This window comes from Tupaia chinensis, unplaced genomic scaffold (assembly GCF_000334495.1).
Source record: "Tupaia chinensis unplaced genomic scaffold, TupChi_1.0 Scaffold147417_1, whole genome shotgun sequence".
NCBI lineage: Eukaryota > Metazoa > Chordata > Mammalia > Scandentia > Tupaiidae > Tupaia > Tupaia belangeri.
The window spans coordinates 235351-257959 of NW_006207268.1; the positions used below are offsets into that span (position 1 = coordinate 235351).

General features: G+C 37.7%; 1 protein-coding gene across 3 annotated transcripts in view; it reads right to left on the reverse strand.

Annotated features, from left to right (window-relative positions):
• PKN2 (protein kinase N2) overlaps positions 1-22609 on the reverse strand; it is a 99507-nt gene that overhangs the window by 45356 nt on the left and 31542 nt on the right. For all 3 annotated transcript variants that reach the window (XM_006169690.2, XM_006169689.2, XM_027768748.1), the window contains exons 2-3: positions 14259-14559; positions 833-987 (exon numbers count right to left, since the gene is read on the reverse strand). In XM_006169690.2, the coding sequence (XP_006169752.1) occupies positions 833-987; positions 14259-14559 (456 nt within the window). The remainder of the gene's footprint in view (positions 1-832; positions 988-14258; positions 14560-22609) is intronic.

Genomic DNA, 22609 nt, shown 5'->3' on the forward strand with positions numbered 1-22609 from the left:
GGAGAAGGAAGGAGGAGAATGGAGGAGGAGGAGGAGGAGGAGGAGAATGGAGGAAGAGGAAGAGGAAGAGGAAGAGGAAGAAGAGGAAGAAGAAGAAGAAGAAGAAGAAGAAGAAGAAGAATTATTACTTTAGGAAGTCATTTCTTTCCAAATTTTTTTGTCTTTACTTTCAAATATTTAGGCTAAAAATGGTCTCAAAAAGCATAATGCAGGGAACCAGCAGTTAGCGTAATGGCTATGTTGCTGGATTCCCACGTAGTCGACTGCGGTTCGCGTCCCGGACCTGGTGGCTTAAAACTCACGCCGGGCGCGTGTGCGTGCGTGCCCAAGATCCCGAGAGGAGAATACTTGAAGTCCCCTAAATGAAACCTCCGCATGCTTCTAATACAAGAATTTAACCAATTCAAGCAAAGGAAATATTTAGGTTATAGAACCAGTTGATAAGGATAAAAATGATTACATTGAGTTTGAAATTGAATTTGGTACTTGTCCAAGATTTTCCACATATTATTATTTTAAAATTAAGTAAAATAGATTCGACTGTTCTATACTAATAAAAAGCACAAAAATTAAAAGTAGCATGACAAAGACCTCAAAAGCACATTTGTTTACACTATGAGCATTTAAGAAGGCCGAGTGACACTTTCTTAGACTTCTGCTAGGAACGTGTAATGTCAGGTAATTAAAAATGTTCACCCCTCTGGGGATGTGTACAAATGACTGCCAAAATGTCACCAGTACTGATGTTGGTATTATGGGTTACAAGTCAATTTTAGCAAGTAGGTGAATTCACAAATACAGACTTTGCAAATAATGAGGATTATATACTTACTTTTGAAGATCCATTTGAGTACATCTGTATCATGTTCTCTGCACCTTGTTTTACTTTAAGTTCAATGTCCAATTGTTTTTGTAAGGCCATCAATCTATTATTGCTAGTAGAACAGCGAGGGTCACTATTTGGAGTATCTGGAGTTCTTGGGCAATCTGTAAATAATATATTATGCTAATATTATTTATTAAGATCAAATACTGCTTGAAACTGAAAGTTATTATTTTCAAAGAACAAAAAAACAGGGTTTGAGATGAACTTGAAGTCCCCTAAATGAAACCTCCGCATGCTTCTAATACAAGAATTTAACCAATTCAAGCAAAGGAAATATTTAGGTTATAGAACCAGTTGATAAGGATAAAAATGATTACATTGAGTTTGAAATTGAATTTGGTACTTGTCCAAGATTTTCCACATATTATTATTTTAAAATTAAGTAAAATAGATTAGACTGTTCTATACTAATAAAACTTCTATTAGTCGGTTGGATGAAAAATTAACCATACTGGGACCAGCAGTTAGCGTAATGGCTATGTCGCTGGACTCCCATGTAGTTGACCATGGTTCGAGTCCCAGACCCAGTGGCTTAAACTCATGCCGGGCGCATGTGCGTGCATGCCCAAGATCCCCAGAGGAGAATGGAGAAGGGACTGCAGTGTGGTCATCCCCCTGGGGGGTGATTTCTTGCTTTCTAGCTTTCTGTCTCTTTCTTTCTGGCGAGTACATGCGCCCTATAGCAAAAACCTCTCTCTCTCTCTCAAAAAAAAAAAAAAAGAATGAACCACATTCAAATACACAAATTCCATTAAGGTAATTCTTTGTAATTGGCATTAAGGGTACTTAAAATGTAGTGCTAATATAATTTATTTAGTCATTAATATAAGAATATAAGCCTTCAGGACCAGCAGCTAGCATAATGGCTATGTCACTGGACTCCCATTTAGTAGACCGCGGTTCGCGTCCCAGACCCGTTGGCTTAAAGCTCACGCATGAGTGTGTGCATGTGTGCCTAAGATCCCGAGAGGAGAACGAGGAGAAGGGATTGCAGCATGACCATCCCCCCTGGGGGGTGACTTCTTGCTTTCTGTCTGTCTGTCTGGTGAGCGCACGTACCCTATAGCAAAAAAACCTCTCAAAAAAAAAATAATAAATAAGCCTTCAACTTCATTTTCCACTATGGGGATATCAAATTAGAATGGAAAATGTTCCAAGGATATTGACCGATCTCAAATAGATAGCAGGGTAGTGGTGGGATGGGAGGGAATCTAGGGAGACCTAAAATTCAAGTCCACAGCTTCTCATAAAGAGTTCTATATTGTTTATATTTAAAAAACAAAAAAACTTCAAAAAGGACCTTCTAAATACTCTGGGTAATCCATTATGTTGAATAACATATTTTTTTCTTTATAGCTGACATATAATAGTAATTCTACCACACAAATGAAATTCTTCGCACTGAAGTTCATTATTTTTTATCCACATTAAGTCCCTTAATAAAAGCCAGAAAAGCTCTGGTTCAGGTGATGAGTAACTTGGTACACATTGGAAAACTGTCTAAGCTGCTAGTTAACCTTTGTACTTTAGGTTTTCCTTCTCTCTTCTGCAACATAAGGTGGTGTGATAAATGAGTTTTAAGTTTACATCTGGATTGTGCTCCTTTAAGCATATTTACTAGTTAAAAAATACCGTAAACATAATCTCTTAATTGACATAAAATTCACAGGAGGCTAGATACTAACGTAAAACAACACTGATTTACTTAACATCTATGACTTAGGTACAAGTCTGAATTTGAATGCTTTATAAGTGCATTTGTCTTCATAAACAGCCTTGTGGTGAGTATCACACCCACATTACAGATTAAAATATAATTAAAATATGGCACAGAGAGGTTGAGAAATTTGCCCTAAGTTGTAAACTACTAACTAGGAGAACCTGGATTTGAACTAGTCAAATTCTGTTCTAAAGTCCATGCTATTAATCATTTGCTATGCTCTTTGTGCCATTTAAAAGCCTTGCAGGCAACTACTAGGCTGTGTGTATATGTGTGTGTGTGTGTGTGTGTGTATGTATACTTAGATGTCTAACAGTGTAACTATATATACACACATAAACATATATGTATATATGCATATCAATCCTTTTAAAGGAATTATTTATTTATTCATTTATTTTTTATTATTGTTCAATTTGACCAGGAGAGACACAGAGAGAGAGAGAGAGAGAGAGAGAGAGACAGAGAGCAAGAGAGCAAGAGAGAGTGAGAAAGCAAGCCACCACATCCAGGACTCAAACCACAGTTAGCCATGTGAGAGTCTAGTGCCTTAACCACTATACCACCTGCTAGCCCCATCAATCCCCTTTTGAGACAGATAATTTACATTTTATTATCAGCAGATGGGCAAAGTCTCAGTTAACAGCCAGGACTCAATTCAAGAAATACTTCTAATTTAACTGAATTCCTCAAATACAAATGAGCTGCTCTAAAGTTCATTTTATAAGTGACTCATTATTACTTTATGATGTAAGATGTAGACAGGTTTTCAGATCATCACATTAAAAACAAACAAACAAACAAAAAACCACTTATCTAGAATAGTGGCTCAAGGTGTCTAGGTCATATCAGTTTTGATACTGACATTCAGTACAAACCTTATTATGTAATACAGGGTAAGTTACCTAAACAACTCTGTGCCTCATTTTCTTCATTTGTTAAATAGTGAAAAAAAATGGCATGTACCATAAGGGATTATTTTAAGGATTAAACGAGTTATGTGTATAAACATTAGAAAAGGGTGTGATGCATGGAAAATATTCAATAAATATTAACTAGTAGTAGTTACTGTAGGAAGTGTAAACACATTTCTGTTCATAAATGAACTACACATTGTAACAATGAACAGGTCAGATTGGAGAACACTGTTTTTTTCTTTTTTCCTTACTTTATATAAATGATAGAAGAACACTCTAAGAAATACTAATTAGGGAACCAGCAGTTACCGTAATGGGTATGTCGCTGGACTCCCACGTAGTCGACCGCGGTTCACATCCCGGACCCAGTGGCTTAAAACTCACGCCGGGCGCGTGTGCGTTCGTGCCCAAGATCCCAAGAGGAGAATGGAGGAGAAGGGATTGCGGCATGACCATCCCCTCTGGGGGGTGATTTCTCGCTTTCTGTCTCTATGTCTGTCTCTGTCTGTCTGGCGAGTGCACGCGCGCTATAGCAAAAACCTCTCCAAGAACAAAAAGAAATACTAATTACACAGAACTTTGTATATAAAGATAGTTTACAGTAATCGTGTTTTTTCCCCCTCCCCCTAGAGTTTTTTGCTATAGGGCGTGTGTGCTTGCTGGAGAAACAGAAAGTGAGAAATCACTCCCCAGGGGTTATGGCCACATCACAATCCCTTCTCCTCCTTTCTTCTCTTGGGATTTTAGGCAGGCATGCATGCACACGTGCCCTGCGTGTTTCAAGCTGCCAGGTCTGAGACTTGAACCACAGTTGACTACGTAAGAGTCCAGCAACATAACTATTACACTATCAGCTGGTCCCAATAATCATATTTTTTAAGAGAACCAGAAAACAGGACCAGTGAATGGTATAATGGTTACATTAATGGACTCCCACGTGGTCAGCTGCGGTTAGAGTCTTGGACCCAGTTGCTTGAAACTCAAGGAGGAGAATGGAGAAGGGATTTCGGTGTGGCCATTCCCCTAGGGGGTGATTTCTCGTTTTCTGTCTCTCTGGTGAGTGCACACACTATACCACAAAAATCTCTCGAAAAAAAAAGAGCCAGAAACCATTCAGAGTAGAAATCCCTCAGTCAAGGGTTATAAAAAGTGTTTGATCTACTACTCCGTGAGATTGTTAAAGTATTATAATATCCAACACAGTTTTTTACAGAAAAGCATGTTCTCTGTTTTATTACAGATTGTAGGAACATAAGAAAAAACACAATGGTTAAGAATTTGGGTGCCGAGGTCAGAAAGCCTTCCTGTGGTTGCTACTTATTGGTGTGGTCTTGATACATCCTTATTTAACATCTCTGCACTACAGTTTTGTCAGCCACAAATTGAGGGTTTCTGTGAAGATAAAGCCTGTATAAGTCCTTAAGCTAATACTTAAAACATAACAAGGGCTCAATACAATTACAAGTCAGGACTCAGCTAAGTAGTTGTTATTTTGACTGATTTAATCTACACAGGAGCCCATAAAGGTCTGTAATATATAATCTCATTTAAAAAATAAAAAAAACCTAGAACCAGCAGGTGGTATAGTGGTTAAGGCACTGGACTCCCATATGGTTGACCATGGTTCAGTTTGAAACTCAATCTGGGTACATGTGCATGTGTGACCAAAATCCTGGGAGGAGGATGGAGAAGAAGGGATTCCAATGTGGCCATCCCTGCGGGGGGGCGGAGGGGGGGGGATAATTTCTTGCTTTCTTTTTCTGTCTCTCTGGTGAGTACATGTACTCTATAACAAAGAATCTCTTTAAAATATAAAAATTAAAAATTAAAAAATAAATGGAAAAAACCTGAAACTAAGAAAAAAAGTAATTTGCAAAGGCCACAAAACCTTACATATGTCCTATTTTATGACGCTATTTTTTGAATTAGAAAAACACTGCTGCCTTCCTTGAATTTCATCTTTTTTTTTTTCTCTCTTCCTATAGGGTGCATGTACTCATTAAAGACAGACAGTGAGAGGGAAAGTGAGAAATCTCCCCCGGGGGAATGGCCATGGCACAATCATTTCCCCTCCATTTCTCCTGGGATTTTCAGCACACATGCTGAGGTGTCCAGCATGATTTTCAAGCCACTGGGTCCAGGACTCAAAGCTGTGGTTGTCCATGTGGGAGTACAGCTCCATAACCTCTATGTCCCTGTTGGCACCTGTATTTTCCTTTTTAACCTGCATTCCTACCTGGATATTTTTCTGTCTGATTTTCTTCCTTTAAGACAGGGTAACTTACAGCATTGTAAAGCATATGGTTCTCAGTGTATCTGTTATGTTCTCTTATAGTGAAACATATTTCAAAACAGGGGTAACCAGAATCAGCAGGTGGCATGGTAGTTAAGGCACTGGACACTCCCAGATGGCTGACTATGGTTTGAGTCTCAGACCTGGTGGCTTGCTTTCTCACTTTCCTCCTGTGTATGTGTCTGTCTATCTCTGGTCAAATGAAAATGATTGAATGAATAAATAAAATTAAATAAATAATTCTTTTAAAAAACTCAGAGGTAATCAGAACTCATTAATGTTCTCTATATTCAAAAATTTCTTTTTAAAACCTCTATGAGGTGAAAATTATAGTTATCGTCTCAGAACTGCCTTAAAATGACAAGAATAAAAGTTGAACTACTGCATTAAACATATATTTTGCCAGCTAAAGAATCCATATCTCATTATTATATCTATATTGCATTATAATGACAAATCTCCATTTTGTGTGTTTATTACTAAAATGACCAAAATCCAGTTTTCTGGGCGGTATTACAAGAAACTGCATGCTTCTACCCTTCTAAACACTATTATACAATTTAAGATGTGCTACCCAAATTAAAAAAAACTTGCTTTCACATTATATATGCGATCACATTTTATGCACATCTACGTTACTGTAGACAAAGCACTAGAGATAAGCCTATAAAAATTTTTCTTTATACACACTTAACCAATATAAATTGTTAGACTTTAAGATGGAAAGTGCACAAAACTAATTCTTCAACTGAAAAAAAATTTTTGGGGGCAAGAGGTTTTTGCTATAGGGCACAAGCACTCACCAGAAAGGCAGAGACAGAGAGACAGAAAGCAAGAAATCATCCCCCAGGGAGAATGACCACACCACAATCCCTTCTCCATTCCTCTCTCGGGATCTTGGGCATGCACGTGCACACACACACACCCGGTGTTAATGTAAGCCTCCAGGTCCAGACTCAAACTGCAGTCAACCACATGGGAGTCCAGCAACACAGCCATTACACCAACTGCTAGTCCCATCCACTGAATATTTTTAATGGCTGTGCCTACCAAACAAAGTCTCAACTTCATAGCTAGGAATTAAACACTTATGCTATGTAGCTCCAAGATAACTTTCCACTACTCTTTTGGGGGAAGAGGAAATTCTATGTTTAGTTAAAAATTTTTTTGTTTTTGAGAAGTATAACACTCTGCCTTTCTCAATACTTCTACTAGCATAGGCATTATTTTCTCCAGGAAAACTTCATTATCCCCCAGTTTAATTAGGCACCCTGTCTAAAATGGCTTCTCAGTATACTTTCTCCCCTCCGTTGAAATATCTATTACACAATACTATGGTGACATGTTTTCATGTCTATTTTCTCTAAGTCTTATGCATCTTAAGTGCTGGAATTTCATTACGATTATTTTAATGAATAAGTTAAATATAGATTAGACACAGAAAAATAGCAGATTAGTAAAAAAAAAAAGTTGATTTAAAATTTTTTTTCCTATAGGCTGCATCCACTATCCAGAAAGAGAAAGAGAGGAAAAGTGAGAATGCACTCCCCAAGGAGGGCTGGCCACAGAGCAATCCCTTCTCTTCTTGGGGCTTGGGGTACACATGCATACCATGTGCCCAGCATCTTGTTAAGTGTCCTTCAAGCCACTAAGTCTAGGACTAGAACAGCATTCAGCCATGTGGCATCAGCTGCCTTAACTACCAGGCCACCAGCTGGCCTGGATTAAGTTATAATTGTTATTTTTTTTAAAAGATGAAAAATGAGGGGTTAAGAGGCAAAGAGGGAAAAAATAAATATATTTTACTATTTTTCAGAAGAAATAGGGAAAAACACTAATTCAAAAAAATATATAAATAATGACTACAATTTTTTCTATACTAATAAAAGATACCAACCCACAGATTCAATATATCCAACTCCAAGTAGAAATATAGAGGAGAACGGACCAGCAGGTGGCACAGTGAAGGTGCTGAATTCCCACATGACCGACTATCAGACTCAACAGCTTGAAAACCATACAGGGTGCATGTGCATGCATGCCCAAAACTCCAACAGAAGAATAGAGGAAAAGAGACTGCAGCATGGCCATCTCCCCCAGTGAGTTTTCACTTTCCCTTTCTCTCTGTTTCTCTCCAACAAGTACCTGTGTCCTATAACAAAAACTAAAAGAAAGAAAGATTAAAAAGACAGATTTGAATTCTTAAAAAAACGGAAAACAAGGGACCAGCAGTTAGCGTGATGGCTATGTCGCTGGACTCCCATGTAGTCGACTGCGGTTCAAGTCCCGGACCTGGAGGCTTAAACTCTCCCGAGAGGAGAATGGAGGAGAAGGGAGTAAGGCATGGCCATCCCCCCTGGGGGGTGATTTCTCACTTTCTGTCTCTCTGTCTTTCTGGCGAGCGCATGTGCCCTATAGCAAAAACCTCTCCAAAAAAAGAAAAAAAGAAAAAAAAAGGAAAACAATTCAGAGGAAATATAGTTGAGGTAAATGTAAACAAATTTAAATTAATAAAGGTAATATTATAATGAAGCAGTAGCTTCATATTAATTTCCTTAACAAACAATCACTTAAAGTCTCTAGTTATTAGTCACTGGTCAACATTTGGATTTTCACTTAGTACATATAAATTGACATTTTAAAAATAAAATCTTGCCATGTATTAGTTAACGTTAGATGTTTACAGTTCCCTGAAAGCCCAACTTTCTTGTTTAAACAGATACAGTTACCTCTATAGACATCTGGGACCTGTTTAGCTTATAATGAATGCACACTTATTAATGGATCATTAATCAGCTATGTTGTGTACTTAGGATGATCTCTGTCAGATGTCATCAACTGAAGCAATTTTGTTTAAGTTATTTTATAGCTAGTACAACCTCTGGTTTAGCTTTCTTAATGTTACAAAAACAGACATAGAAAAGTTTGTGGGTTGTAACTGTTTTTGGTCTAAGGTGAAGCAAACTACCTAGGTAATAAACATTTTAGAACTCCATCTGTTATATACCCTAATATTTGAAAACTGTACATTGCATCTCCTAGTAGAGGAGACTTCACTCTCTATATAACTTTGTATACCTAGAACATGTACAGTTCTTTCACAAATTCTCCTTAAGAGGTGTTGCTTTATTTTTCTTTTTTCCTTCCTCTGGTGATAATATTAACTGCTACACAACTGTTAAGACTAGGTAAAAATGTATATATCAACAATACCAGTTTGCAGGAGAGAATGTGGAGCAACTGAAGCTCTCATACATTGCTGGTGGAAATGAAAAACAGCATAGCTACCATAGAAAACATTTTGGCAGTTTCTTTCTTTCTTTTTTTTTTTTAAGAGAGGTTTTTTTATAGGGCACGTGCACTCACCAGAGAGACAGAGAGAAAGAGACAGAAAGTGATATAGCCCCCCTAAGGGAGATGGCCACACTGCAATCCCTTCTCCTCTTGAGATCTTGGAAACACACGCACACATGACTGACCTGAGTTTCAAGCCTTCAAGTCTGGGACTGGAACCATGGCCGGTTAACGTGGGAGTCCAGTGCCTTAACCACTATGCCACCTGCTATCAAATGCTTTTATTTGTATTGAGATGATCATATGGTTTTTGCCCATGAGATTATCTTAAAATACATAGAACAGGAAGCTCAGAGTATAATGGGCAAAAAATTAAAAAAAAAATTCATCTCTCATTACTCAAGACTAAAAGAAAACATTTATTTTACAAAAAACAGTTTGAAACAATCAGACCTTGACATTATACTATGCAATAATTCAGAGTTGTATAGTTAAAAAGTTCATCTGATAAAGATTCTTACTTTACTAATATGAAACTAAAGATTAATAGAATTAAGTATTAAAGAGCTGAATTAAGAACAAGCTTCACAACAACTTTAGACAATAATCATTCATGTAATGCATTATGAATTTTTTTTTCCTTTAGTCATTCATTCTGTTCATATACCCTAAGACAACAGGAATTATTGGAACATTTCTATTCTAAATTCACTCATACTTTAAAAAACTGACAGCAGAGCACTATGTCCTTGAATCTTCTTTTCTGACTTAATTTAAAATAGATTAATATGTTTGGCATTTTTTTTTTTAAAGAGAGATTTTTGGTATAGGGTGCATGTACGTGCAAGAGAGAGATACACAGAGACAGAAAGCAAGAAATCACCCCCAGCGGGGATGGCCATGCCATAATCCCTTCTCCTCCATTCTCCTCTTGGGATGTGGGGTACACATGCACTCGTACCCAGCGTGTGTTTTAAGTTGCTGGGTTCAAGACTTGAATCGCAGTCAACTATGTGGGAGCCCAGTGACGTAACCATTCAGTCACCTGCTGGTCCTGAATATTGTTTAAAGTGGTTGAATCCTACATGGTCAACCACATGATTCGAGTCTGGATCTCATGACTTGAGAAACAAGCTGCACATGGGCCTGGATGTCCCAAGTCCCAGAAGGAGGGAGAAATAGAGAAGAGATTGCTGTGTGATCATGCCCCCCATAGGTGGTGCTTTCTTGCTTTCCTTCTCTCTCCCTTCCCCTGCTCCACGAGTGCTTGTGCCCTCTAACAAAACTTAAGAATTATTTTATTTAACTTTATTTATTTATTTAAATTTGACTAGAAAGGAAGAGCAAGAGGGAGAGAGGGAAAGTGAGAAAGCAAGCCAGCAGGTCTGGAACTCGAATCGTGGTCAGTCATGTGGGAATCCAATACTAAAAATGGTCAAGTTGGGCCAGTCAGGCAGTGTGGTGGTGAAGGCAGCTAGATCCCACATGGCTGACAGTATGGGCAATTTAAGTCCCAGACCCAGCAGCTTGAGAGACACACCAGGGCTATGTGCATGAATACCCGTAATCCCAAGAGGAGAATAAAGGAGCAGGCACTGAGGTGTGGTCACCCCCCTTCATGGTGGTGCTTTCTCACTTTCTTGCTCTTTTGTCTTCAGTGAGTGCATGTGCCCTATACCAAATTAAAAAAAGAAGGGAAAAAAAAGTCAGTAAAGGGGCCCGTTAGAGGTATGGTGATTAAGGCAGTTGGATCCCACACAGGAGACTGTACAGTTTAAGTCCTGGACCTCGCAGCTTGAAAAACACCACTGGGTGCTTAAGAACCCAAGATCCGAAGAAGAGAATAGAGAAGGGATTGCCATGTAGTTGTACTCACAGGGAGGTGTTTTCTCATTTTTCCTCTCTCTCAGGGGAGCCCATGTGCCCCATAGCCAAAGTTAAAAAGAAAAAGAAAGAAAGAAAGAAAATTTCTAGTTTTCTTTATACTAAAACTTGTTCAAGTCTTATTCCCTAAGTCATTTAATGTTTAAAGTGCCATGATAAATTATGCTTTGATACTAAAAAACAATGTAAGATTTTGATTTGCTACTTTTTCTCATTTTTGAGATATATTTAAAAATAAAAGCATGTTCTGAGTTCTATAATAAGCCTTGAAAACAGACCAATGAAAACATGTCCTTGCACTCAAAAGTACACAGTTTAATAAGTGATATAAACATGTACAAAAATAAAATATAACATAACGCAATAATGAATGGACAGAGTAGCATAGAAAAGAAAGCAGAGAAAGTCAGGGAAGGAGGATTTAGGATGATATCCAAATTGGCTTTTAGTAGAGACCAGAAATTTGATAGGAGGACTTGAAGGATGTGATCTCTTTTTTTTTTTTTCTTTTCTTCCTTTTTAAAGGCTTTTGCCATCAGACATGTGCGCTTGGAGAGAGATAAAAAGTGAGAAATCATGCCCTGGGGGGTGATGGTCATCTTGCAATCCCTTCTGCTTCATTCCCTTCTTAAGATTTTGAGCATGCATACCCATGTGCTTGGCATGATTCTCAATCTGCTGAGCCTGGGACTCTAGCTATAACAGGCCATTTGGGAGTCCAGCCCCTTAACTAACATACCACCTGCTGGTCCAGGAGGTGATTTCTGTATGTGAAATTCTAGAAAAGACAAATCCAATCTAAAGTGATAGAAGGTAAACCAGTGGTTTCCAATGGCCAGGTAAGGAAATCAGGGATTGATTGGGAAGGAATATAAGTGAACTACTAGCATAATGGAAGTTTTCTAGATCAATTGTAGTAATGGTTACTTGAGTGTATATATACATTCATTAAAACTATCTGATCATATGCTTAAAATATGTGCAGTTGAAATACATAATCTATATTTCAGTAAGTTTAATTTTTTAAAAGAGGACTGGAGAAAACAAATAGGTTACTCTTTATATTACTAAAATTCTTTCATATTCCATTGAATCATAAGTATTCTGTGAAGAGAAAAATGTTTTCTCTAAATAAATGGAGTTTAAAGCTCCAGTGCTGTTTCTTATTTTAGAACTCTCCTTAAGATGCAATGGGCAAAAAATGTAGACCTCGGCAGAGATCCAACAGAACAGGCTATTTCGAAGTTTATATAATATTGCTAAAAAAAGCATTTCCATAATACAAATTTCTATTTATAATGTAATTATTTAATGTGTCGGAAAGAGAATACAGGATGGAGAGTTGAAGATTCTTTTAAGCTAGCTTGGTGATTCTGAACAAATTAATTGACATAATTGGGATTATTTCAGTTCTAAAATGAGAAGGTTGGTTTCCTACGATTTCTTTCATTTTAAAGGTTCTTACATGGTTGAAATCTCTATATGGAGGGACCAGCAGATGGTGTAATAGTAATGTTGTTAGACTTCCACATAATTGACTGTGATTTGAGTCCCAGACCCAGTGGCTTAAGACTCATGCTGGGGACATGTACATATGTGCCCAAAATCCCAGGAGGAGAATGAAGGAGAAGGGACTCCTGTGTGGCCATCCCCCCTGGGGAGCAATTTCTCACTTTCTGTCTCTGGCCAGTGTACATGCCCTATAGCAAAAATCTCCCTCTCAAAAAAAAAAAAAAAAAAAAAAAGAAATGTCTACATGGAGAGACTTCAAATAAAGTCCCTAAGTCACAGATGCTGAAAATGATGAATGAAAACAAATTTTATCAAGTACACTGAAGAGCAGAAGTATTTTATCTATCTTATGAGATTGTTAATTTGACATTTTTAGTCAAATTTATGCCATTTTCTTAATCAAAATTAATTTTACTGACATCTATTGTTTCTTACCAGTTAATCATACAGATTCTTTTGAAATTTCTATACTACTAGGTTTATTACTCTATATATACTTTTTTCTTTGAAAATGAATAAATTGAGGGTAACAGAGATTAAATAGCTTGCTTAAGACATCATCTTTCAAAAAGCAAAACTATTAAACCCAAAAGAGTCTATGATTTTTCTATATATATATATATATATATATACATATTGATTGCAGGGGAGATAACCACGCAGCAATCCCTTCTTCTCCATTTTTCTCTCAGGATCTTGGGCACGCACGCACACACGGCTGGCGTGAGTTTAAGCCGCCGTGTCTGGGACTCAAATCGCGGTCGACTACATGGGAGTCCAGCAACATAGCCATTACTCTAACTGCTGGTCCTAAAGTAATGCTATTTTTAAGGACAGTGTCTAAGGTCTCTGCAGAGAGGTAGTTTTTTAACTTTTGCTTTCGGTGTCATTGAAAAATTTCCAACATAAGCACGTCTTAATTCTGTCTAAAGATTAGGTTTGCAGGTTGGAATTATAGTTATACTTTCAATGCTTAAGGAAAAAAAAATGTTTTTCCTTTATTTTTCTTCTTTTATAAACAATATCCTTAGTAGTTTAGTTTTCAGTTGCTTAGCGCACAAAGAACAGAAGTTATAGGTTTGATTAATTACATTTGCAAAAAATAAAAACATCCCTGCTCACAGATTGCATTTTAATTTAAAAAGTCATCTGTAAATTTATGCTACTGATCATAAGGATGAATTGGGTAAGAGCAGGCAGGTGATTCAATATAAACCATTATCCTGGAAAAGAATTCTAAGTAATGTTCTATTTTTTTTTTTTTTGAGAGATTTTCGTTATAGGGCATGTGCACTCGCCACAGACAGAGAGAGACATAGAGACAGAAAGCGAGAAATCACCCCCCAGGGGGGACGGTCATGCCACAATCCCTTCTCCTCCATTCTTCTCTCAGGATCTTGGGCACGCACGCACACGCACCCGGCGTTTTAAGCCACCGGGTCCAGGGTGTGAACTGTGGTTGACTACGTGGGAGTCCAGTGACATAGCCATTATGCTAACTGCTGGTTCCCAGTAATGTTCTATTGACAGAGGGTCACAGAGTATAAATCAGAATTATTAATCTCTAAGTAAATGTTTCAATTTTCATATCCATCAACTTATCATCCTTCTGAATAAAATATAAATAAGGCCTTAGCCACAAAATACTCTTTGCATTTTTAGAAAAGGTACATACACCACAAAACTCACTATTTTCTAAAATGATTAATTTCTTATTAATATGCCACGCAAACATCAAATAAAGTACTATACCTGTAACATCTTCAGGATCTGATACAACAATATGTGCATTTAATTCCTGTAGCTTGTGATGTAGTTCTTCTAATTTCTTATTTGATTTTTTCAAAATGTTGTCTACATAAGCCAAACTTTTTTTATCTGTTGTGACTTTCCTCAGATTTTCAGCTCCTTCTTTGATTTTCAGTTCTTTCCTTATTTCTCTCTTGATCTGATCTTTGATATCATCCAATTTTTGTTGCACCATTGTATCTGAAAAGTCTAACTTCTGAACAGCACTCACATTCTCAGAAAATGTAAGAGTCCGGGAATCCCCCTACAGAAAAAAATAAGCATATAAGTTGGGAGTTTAAGAAAGTGGTGCTCAGTAAAATATAAAGCATTAACAATTAACAGTGTTTTCAACATTGATTCTTTATTAATGACATTACACTTAATTCTCTCCATATTAGCTTATTATTTACCTTTATTGTAACTATAAAAGACCCTAAGTTCAAAAACACTGTCCACTCACTGAAAAGCACTATTTAAAAAATACATTTATAGTAACATGAAGTGAATACAATACATCTACACACAAAGGCACCTCAGTGTTATGAAATGTTTATTTCTTTTTCTTTTTCTTTCTTGAAGGTCTGAAGAGGAACACTGAGAAACAATGAGAGGGAAAATGAGAAATCACCCCCACCCCCCAGGGGTGGATGGCCATGCATCAGTCTCTTCTCTTTCATTTTCTTGGGATTTTGGGCATACATGCACATGTATCTGGTGTTATTTTCAAGCCACCAGATCTGGGACTTGAACCCTGGTCGGCCATGTGGGAGTCCAGCACTTAGCCACCATGCCTCCTGCTGGTCCTAGGACTTTAATTAATCTATGAACCACATTAGATAAAAATCCCTACTCTGTAAATTTGGGGCAAGTTTACTTTATCTTTCTGATACCCAGTTCAATCATCTGTAAAATCTAAATACTACTACTGGCCAGTTTTCAGAAATAATGTGGTAATTCCAAATATTATGTAAAGAGGAAAAATATCATTCTTGACCCACTGTAGTCACCTACTACATTAAGTATTATTAAATCTATATGTGACTAATTTTATCTCCTATAAAAAGCCTTTAAAAAAAAAACCCCAATACTGGCAAAATAAAATAAACTGATAATCTAGTATATGAGGTCTTGAAAGACAATATTCAGAACTCTATTTACACATTTCATAACTACTGCAATTGTTAATTCTAGTTGACTCAATAGAAAACATTACTAGGAAAATATATAAATTATGTCTTAGTGAAATGTAATCAAACTGGTTAAGCACAGTTAATCTATACTGAAAACAACCGAAGTTATGTTCTAACTACAGTTCTGCTGCATAGTTTTGGTTTGCTTCTGAAAGATTCTAACAGGTTATACCATAAAGTCTAGATGTGTGGAAGGTTACATCATCTAGGTTTCTGTAAGTATACTGTAGGGTGTTTGTATAATGATGCAATTACCTAAGATCTAATTTCTCAGAGAATGTATTCGAATCATTAAGTGCTGTGTGAATGTACTTGTGTACTATTCACTATTATTAATAGACATTATTATTTTAAAGTCTTTTATTTATTTATTTATTTTTGGGAGAGGTTTCTGCTATAGAGCACATGAGCTCGCCAGAAAGACAGAGAGAGACATCCCCCAGAGGGGATGGCCATGCCTCAATCCCTCCTCCAGTCTCCTCTTGGGATCTTGGGCATGCACGCACACGCACCCGGCGTGAGTTTTAAGCCACTGGGTCCAGGACTCGAACCGCAGTCGGCTACGTGGGAGTCCAGCGACATTGCCATTATGCCAACTGCTGGTCCCAAACCAAAAGTATTTTAACAGTAGACTTTAGGGATCTATTAAAACTAAAACCGTTTTTCTTGAAATTAAAAAATTCATTAAAAATACCTATTAATACCTATTTAATGACTGCAATAAGCAGTCAGTAACACCTAACACCCAGCTAGGTGCTACTTTATAGTATGTTCACTTTACTCACTGAAGTTTACACCTAAAGTCAGACATGTGTTCATAGATATGTATGTATCAGCCATGCTTGCTATTGAACATTTTTAAATTAGGATCTTTAGTGAATCAATAAGATGTGAAAAAAAGGCATGGAAAACAACTGTATACCAGAGACAATCAGTGTGTGTGGGGAAAGTGGCAATGTGTGAGAGATAGGGAATCAAGGGGAAAAAAAGCAAAAATATTTAAGGATCAAGAAATAGAAAATTACTTGTTCTCGATAATATGCATGGTAATATTGTTGATTGAGCCAATATACAATGTATCCTGGATGGAAAAATCTCATTTTGTATAATGTATTGATGTACAATGAACGAATTTAAATAAATAAAATAAAATAATTAAGTCAGAGTACAATGAGATATTTTCTCAGTCAGAATGGCTATTAACCAAAGGCCAAAAAAATAATAGATGCTGGTAAAGATGCAGAAAAAGGTAAACTCTTTCATATTTCTGGTAGGAATGTAAACTAGTACATCCATTACAAAAAACATAGTATAGAGGTTCATCTAAAGGTAAAAAGGGGACCAACAGTTAGCGTAATTGGCTATGTTGCTGGACTCCCACGTAGTTGACCGCGGTTCGCATCCCGGACCCGGTGGCTTAAACTCACGCCGGGCGCGTGTATGTGCATGCCCAGGATCCCGAGAGAACAATGGACGAGAAGGGATTGCAGCATGGCCATCCCCCTGGAGGGCGATTTCTTGCTTTCTGTCTCTCTGTCTGGCGAGCACATGTGCCCTATAGCAAAAACCTCTGAAAAAAAAAAAGGGTAAAAAGTAGATCTACCTTATGATTCAGTAATTCCACTACTGGGAATATAACTAAAGAAAAGAAAATCAATGCATGAGTCAAAGAGATATCTGCACTATCATGTATACTGTATCACTATTAACAAAAACCAAGACACGGAATTGAACTAAGTGTCCATCTACAGATGAATGAACAAAATGTGGCATACAATGGAATATTTGGCTGTTAAAAAGAATAAAGCCCTGGGACCAGCAGAGGGCATAATGATTACACCGCTGGACTTCCACTTAGGCAACCATGGTTCAAGTCCCAGACCCAGTGGCTTGAAACTCATGCTGGACGCATGTAAGGCCAAGAGAATGGAGAAGGGATTTTAGTGTGGCCATCCCCCTGGGGGGTGATTTCTTGCTGTGTCTCTGGTGCATGTATGCGCCAATCTTGACGCAGCCACTGTGGTGTAAGCAGTAAGGCACCACCGTACAAGGCTGGGACCACAGCTGAGGATAGAGTGTGAATCCCAGACTAAATTGAGTATTACCCTGTACTTGTAATGCTAGCTAACTAAGAGGCTGGGGCAAAAGACCCCCAACAGCAAGACCCTGTGAAAAAATAGCAATAAAGATACAGGTATTCTCTCTCCTTTGTCATGTGTGCACACACACTCTCATTTGAGGCAATATAGAGATTACTACATTATGTGAAATAAGCCAGGCAGAGAAGAATTACCACACACTCTCATTTATAAGTTGAAGCTAAAAAAGCTGATTTCATAGAAGTAAAGAGTAAAAGAGTGGTCACCAGAGGCTGGGAAGGGTGGGGTGAAAGAGGGATAGAGAGACGTTGGTTAGGGGATACAAAACTACAGTTAGATAGGAAGAGTGATTTCTAGTGCTCTACAGCACAGCAGATCAGGGTGGCTATAACTAACAGTAAGTCATGATATATTTCAAGAAAACTAGAAGAAAGGATTTTAAATGTTCTCAACACTAAGTATGACTATTCATTCCACTTTAATAGACATCATGTAATATTTCTATTAAATGTATTAACATGCATTTGATAAGTATAGCTATTTTCATGAAATAATAAAATTCTGATCTTTAAAACATAAATGGAAAATTTCAATTTACTACATTTAAACTCACAGTTAAGAAAAACATTGAAATATGAAGAGCAGATTCAAAGAACAAAATGAAAAGACTGTCACTTGTGACCAAGTACTTCATTTAGGGAGTCAGGAAAGGATGTTTACTTTTCATTGGCCAAGCTCCCAGAGAAGAAGTGAAAAAGCTGTTACTTTCTCTACATTTCAGAAATATAAAACAGTGTGACCTGATTAGATGCCAAAAAATGTTATAGTACCCATAAAAACTCACTGGATATCATGATTCATACACTGTTTTAGCTAGGAAGATTTTCAAAGATCATTTAGCCTAATTTAGTTTTAGTTTTGAGGAAAGCAGAGTGAAGGGAGCTAAGCAACTAGCCTAGGGTCAAAAACAAAAGTCAGTGAACCAACTGGGTCCAACATACTAACTAGCCTTTTTTATCTTGGTTTGGTGATCTATATTCCATACTACCTTGTTCTTCTTCTTTTTTTTTTTTAAAGAATTTAATTTTATTTATTTATTCACTTATTTTAATTTGACCAGAGAGAGACACAGAGAGAGAAAGAGGGAAAGTAAGAAAGCAAGCCACCAGGTCTGGGACTTGATCTACCATTAGCCATGTGGGAGTGTTCAGCACCTTTCTGTGCCTGTTCACCCATATGTGAAATGGTGTCTAACTTTCCTGTCTTCTAGGGTTTTTTCCCCCTTTCTTTACCAAAGAGAGAAGGAGAATGCATAATATGCATGTGTGTGGAGAGAAGAGAGAGAGAGACAGGTATTTTTGATAGGGTTTCATTACATGCTATTCTTCCTGCTCCAGTCTCCCAATTAGCAGTAGGCATATACCAACACATTCAGCCTACTTAGGGTGGTCTGTAAATAGAACCCTGGCCCGCATGCAACCCCAGCCTTGCACAGTAGATACGTTGCACAGTAGATACTACTGCTTGCGCCACCGTGGCTAGGACCTTGTAGATATTACAAACTTTCTTTATTCGAAACATTCACTGTGTGCCAGGCAATGGGAATATAGAGATAAAAAAGTCACACTTCTCTTTTATTTCCAGCATTCAATTTATTAAAGAGAGACATAAAAAACAAACATGATCTGTAGCAGCAGCAAAGCCTTCACACAAATGCTCACCACGCTATATTTCTTTGTTTTGAACGGAAAACTCGGAATGTAGTGTTAAGGAAAGAACAAAGCATTTGGAATTAGATTGGCTATGAGTAAATTCTGAAACAGCAACCATGCTAGAAGATTCATTTTCTTCACTTGCTAAATTAAATTATTACAACTACCTTGACTATATTATTTCCAAGTGTTAGAATAGTTATGCCAATATTAAAGAAATGAGCTTTTTATAGTTTCTGGCAAAAAGTCAGCACTGAGGCAGATAGTGCTAGGTGCCTACATAACAGTTATCACTCCCATTATCCTTACTTAGAGAACTCCCATTTTGGAGACCAGTAGATGGTGAAGGTTTTGCCACTGGGTTCTCCTGTAGTCGACCGTGGTTCGAGTCCTGGACCTGACAGCTTGAAACTCATGCCGGACATGTATGCATGTCTGTCCAAAATCCTTAGAGGAGAATGGAGAAGAAAGGACTGAGGCATGGCTATGCCCTCTCGGGGATGATTTCATGCTTTCTGTCTTTCTCTGTCTCTCCCCTGAGCATACATACCCTAAAGCAAAAATCTCTCTAAAACAAAAAACAAAAACAAAAACAAAAAAAACTCACATTTTGTTAGATAAAACAAAGTGCACAGATACACTTTTTTTCTTTTTAAAGAGGTTTTTTGCTATAGGGCATGTGCGCTTGCCAGACAGACAGAGAGAGATAGGGAGACAGAAAGCTAGAAATCCCCCTCCCCCCCAGTGGGGATGGCCATGCCGTAATCCCTTCTCCTCCATTCTCCTCTAGGGATCTTGGACACACACGCACACGTGCCCGGCATGAGTTTTAAAGCTACCGGGTCGGGGGAACCAACAGTTAGCGTAATGGCTATGTCGCTGGACTCCCACGTAGTCGACCGCGGTTCGTGTCCCAGACCTGGTGGCTTAAAACTCACGCCAGGCGCATGTGTGTGCGTGCCCAAGATTCTGAGAGGAGAATGGAGGAGAAGGGATTGCGGCGTGACCATCCTCCCTGGGGGGTGATTTCTCGCTTTCTGTCTCTCTGTCTCTCTCTGTCTGTCTGGCAAGCGCACGCACCCTATAGTGAAAACCTCTCAAAAAAAAAAAAAAGCCACAATATAATATTAGGAAAGGCAATGGTTCTACCTGATGCACAAATATCAACAAAAAGACACAAGAAATACGAAAAAGCAAGGTAACATGACACTTCCAGTGTAACACCATTCCTCAGTAACAGATCCCAAAGAAAACAACATCTTTAAAATGGTTAACGTGCTGATCTCCCACGAGGCCAGCCATAGTTTCAGTCCTGGACCCAAAAGCTTGAAACCCACACCGAAGCACATAAATATGTGTCCAGAATCCCAGGAGGAGAGTAGAGGAGAGGGGACTGTGGTGTGGCCATCCCAGTTGGAGAATGATTTCTTGCTTTCTGTCTCTGTCTCTCTGACGAGAACATGTACCCTATTGCAAAGTTTTTTTTACTCTCTCTTAAAAAAAAAAAAAAAAATACTCAAGCAACTCAAAATAATGACCTTAAGGAAACTTGTTGAGAAACAAGGTATCTTTAAAAAGAACCAAATAATACTCAAGATAAAGAACTCAACAGATGAAATAAAAACTACAGTTGAGAACATCAACAAGAGATAAAAATCTCTAAATTTGAAGAAAGCACTTTAGGAGACCAGCAGTTAGCGTAATGGCTATGTCACTGGACTCCCATATAATCGACTGCGGTTCGAGTCCCGGACCCAGTGGCTTAAACTCATGCCGGGCATGTGCCCAAGATCCCAAGAGGAGAATGGAGGAGGAAGGATTGCGGCGTGGCCATCCCTGCTGGGGGGGTGATTTCTCACTTTCTATCTCTCTGTCTCTGTCTTTCTGGTGAGCGCATGTGCCCTGTAGCAAAAACCTCTCTATAAAAACAAAAACAAAAACAAAAAAAAACTTTAGAAATAACCTTGCCAAACAAAAAGGAAAAAGAATTTTTCAAAAGGGATGACTACGTAACCCATAGAGTATTAGTGATAATCTAATATTTGCATTATAAGAGTTCCAAAAAGAAAAAAAGGCTTAGGAAACCTATTTCATAAAACAATAACAAAAAACTTCCCAAGTCTATGGAGAGGGACATCTACATTCTGGGAATATAGAGAATGCCTATTATATTTAATGCAGTAAGATACTTTCAAAGTCATGTAAAAAAATCAGACAAGAGAAAACTCTAAAAATAGCAAGAGAAAAAGTATCAAATAATATATAAAGAATCTTCCATCATACTAATGGCAGGAATCTTATAGGCCAAGAAAGGAGATGATACATTCAAAACATCAGAAACAAACAACTTTTATCCAAGAACACTATGCTCAGCAAAGCTATTCTTTAGAATTGAGGGAGAAATAAAATCTTTCCTGCAGAAGCAAAAACTGAGAGACTTAATCACGACTAGATCAACATTTCATAAAATATTTAAGGGAGTCCTATATCTGTAAGCAAAAAGAAGATAAATACCCTCATGGATACAGGCAAAAGTTTAAAATTCACCAAGAGAGTAATCAGAATGAAATCTTATCACTGTGGAAAATGAGCAAACAGCAAAGATAATAATAGAGAAGAAAAGGGATGAAGGTATCCTGATACCAAGTGTGGATAGGGACAAAGAAAACTATAGACCAATAAAAATATGTAAGAACCCTCAACAAAATACCAGCAACCCAAATTCGACTGCATATCAAACAGATTATACACCACAAAGATTTATCCCATGGATGCAGAGGTTTCAACATACACAAATCAATAAATACGTTACATCAACAGAATGAAAGATAAAAATATGATTATTTCAACAAAGAAAAAAACATCTGAGGAACCAGCAGAGGGTATAATGGTTATGTTGCTGGATTCTCACATAGTCTGGGTTCAAATCCCGGGCCCAGTGGCTTAAAACTCACACCAGGCACATGTGCGTGCGTACATCATAAGATCCCAAGAGGAGAGTGGAGGAAAAGGGACTGTGGTGTAGCCATCTCCCCCACAACCTGGAGAGCGGGAGTGTGTGTGTGATTTCTTTTTTTCTGCCTATCTCTCTGGTGAGCACACATGCCCCATGTCAATAAAAAACCTCTCTCTTTAAAAAAATTTCTTTTTGATAGAAGAGAACACCCCTTTATGATAAAGACTCTAAACAAATTAGGCAAGGAAGGCACTTATTTCAACATAATAAAAGCCATACAGAACACACACACAGCTAACATCATAACGAAGGGGGTGCAATATTTTTCTCTAAGAACTGGAGTAAGACAAAGATG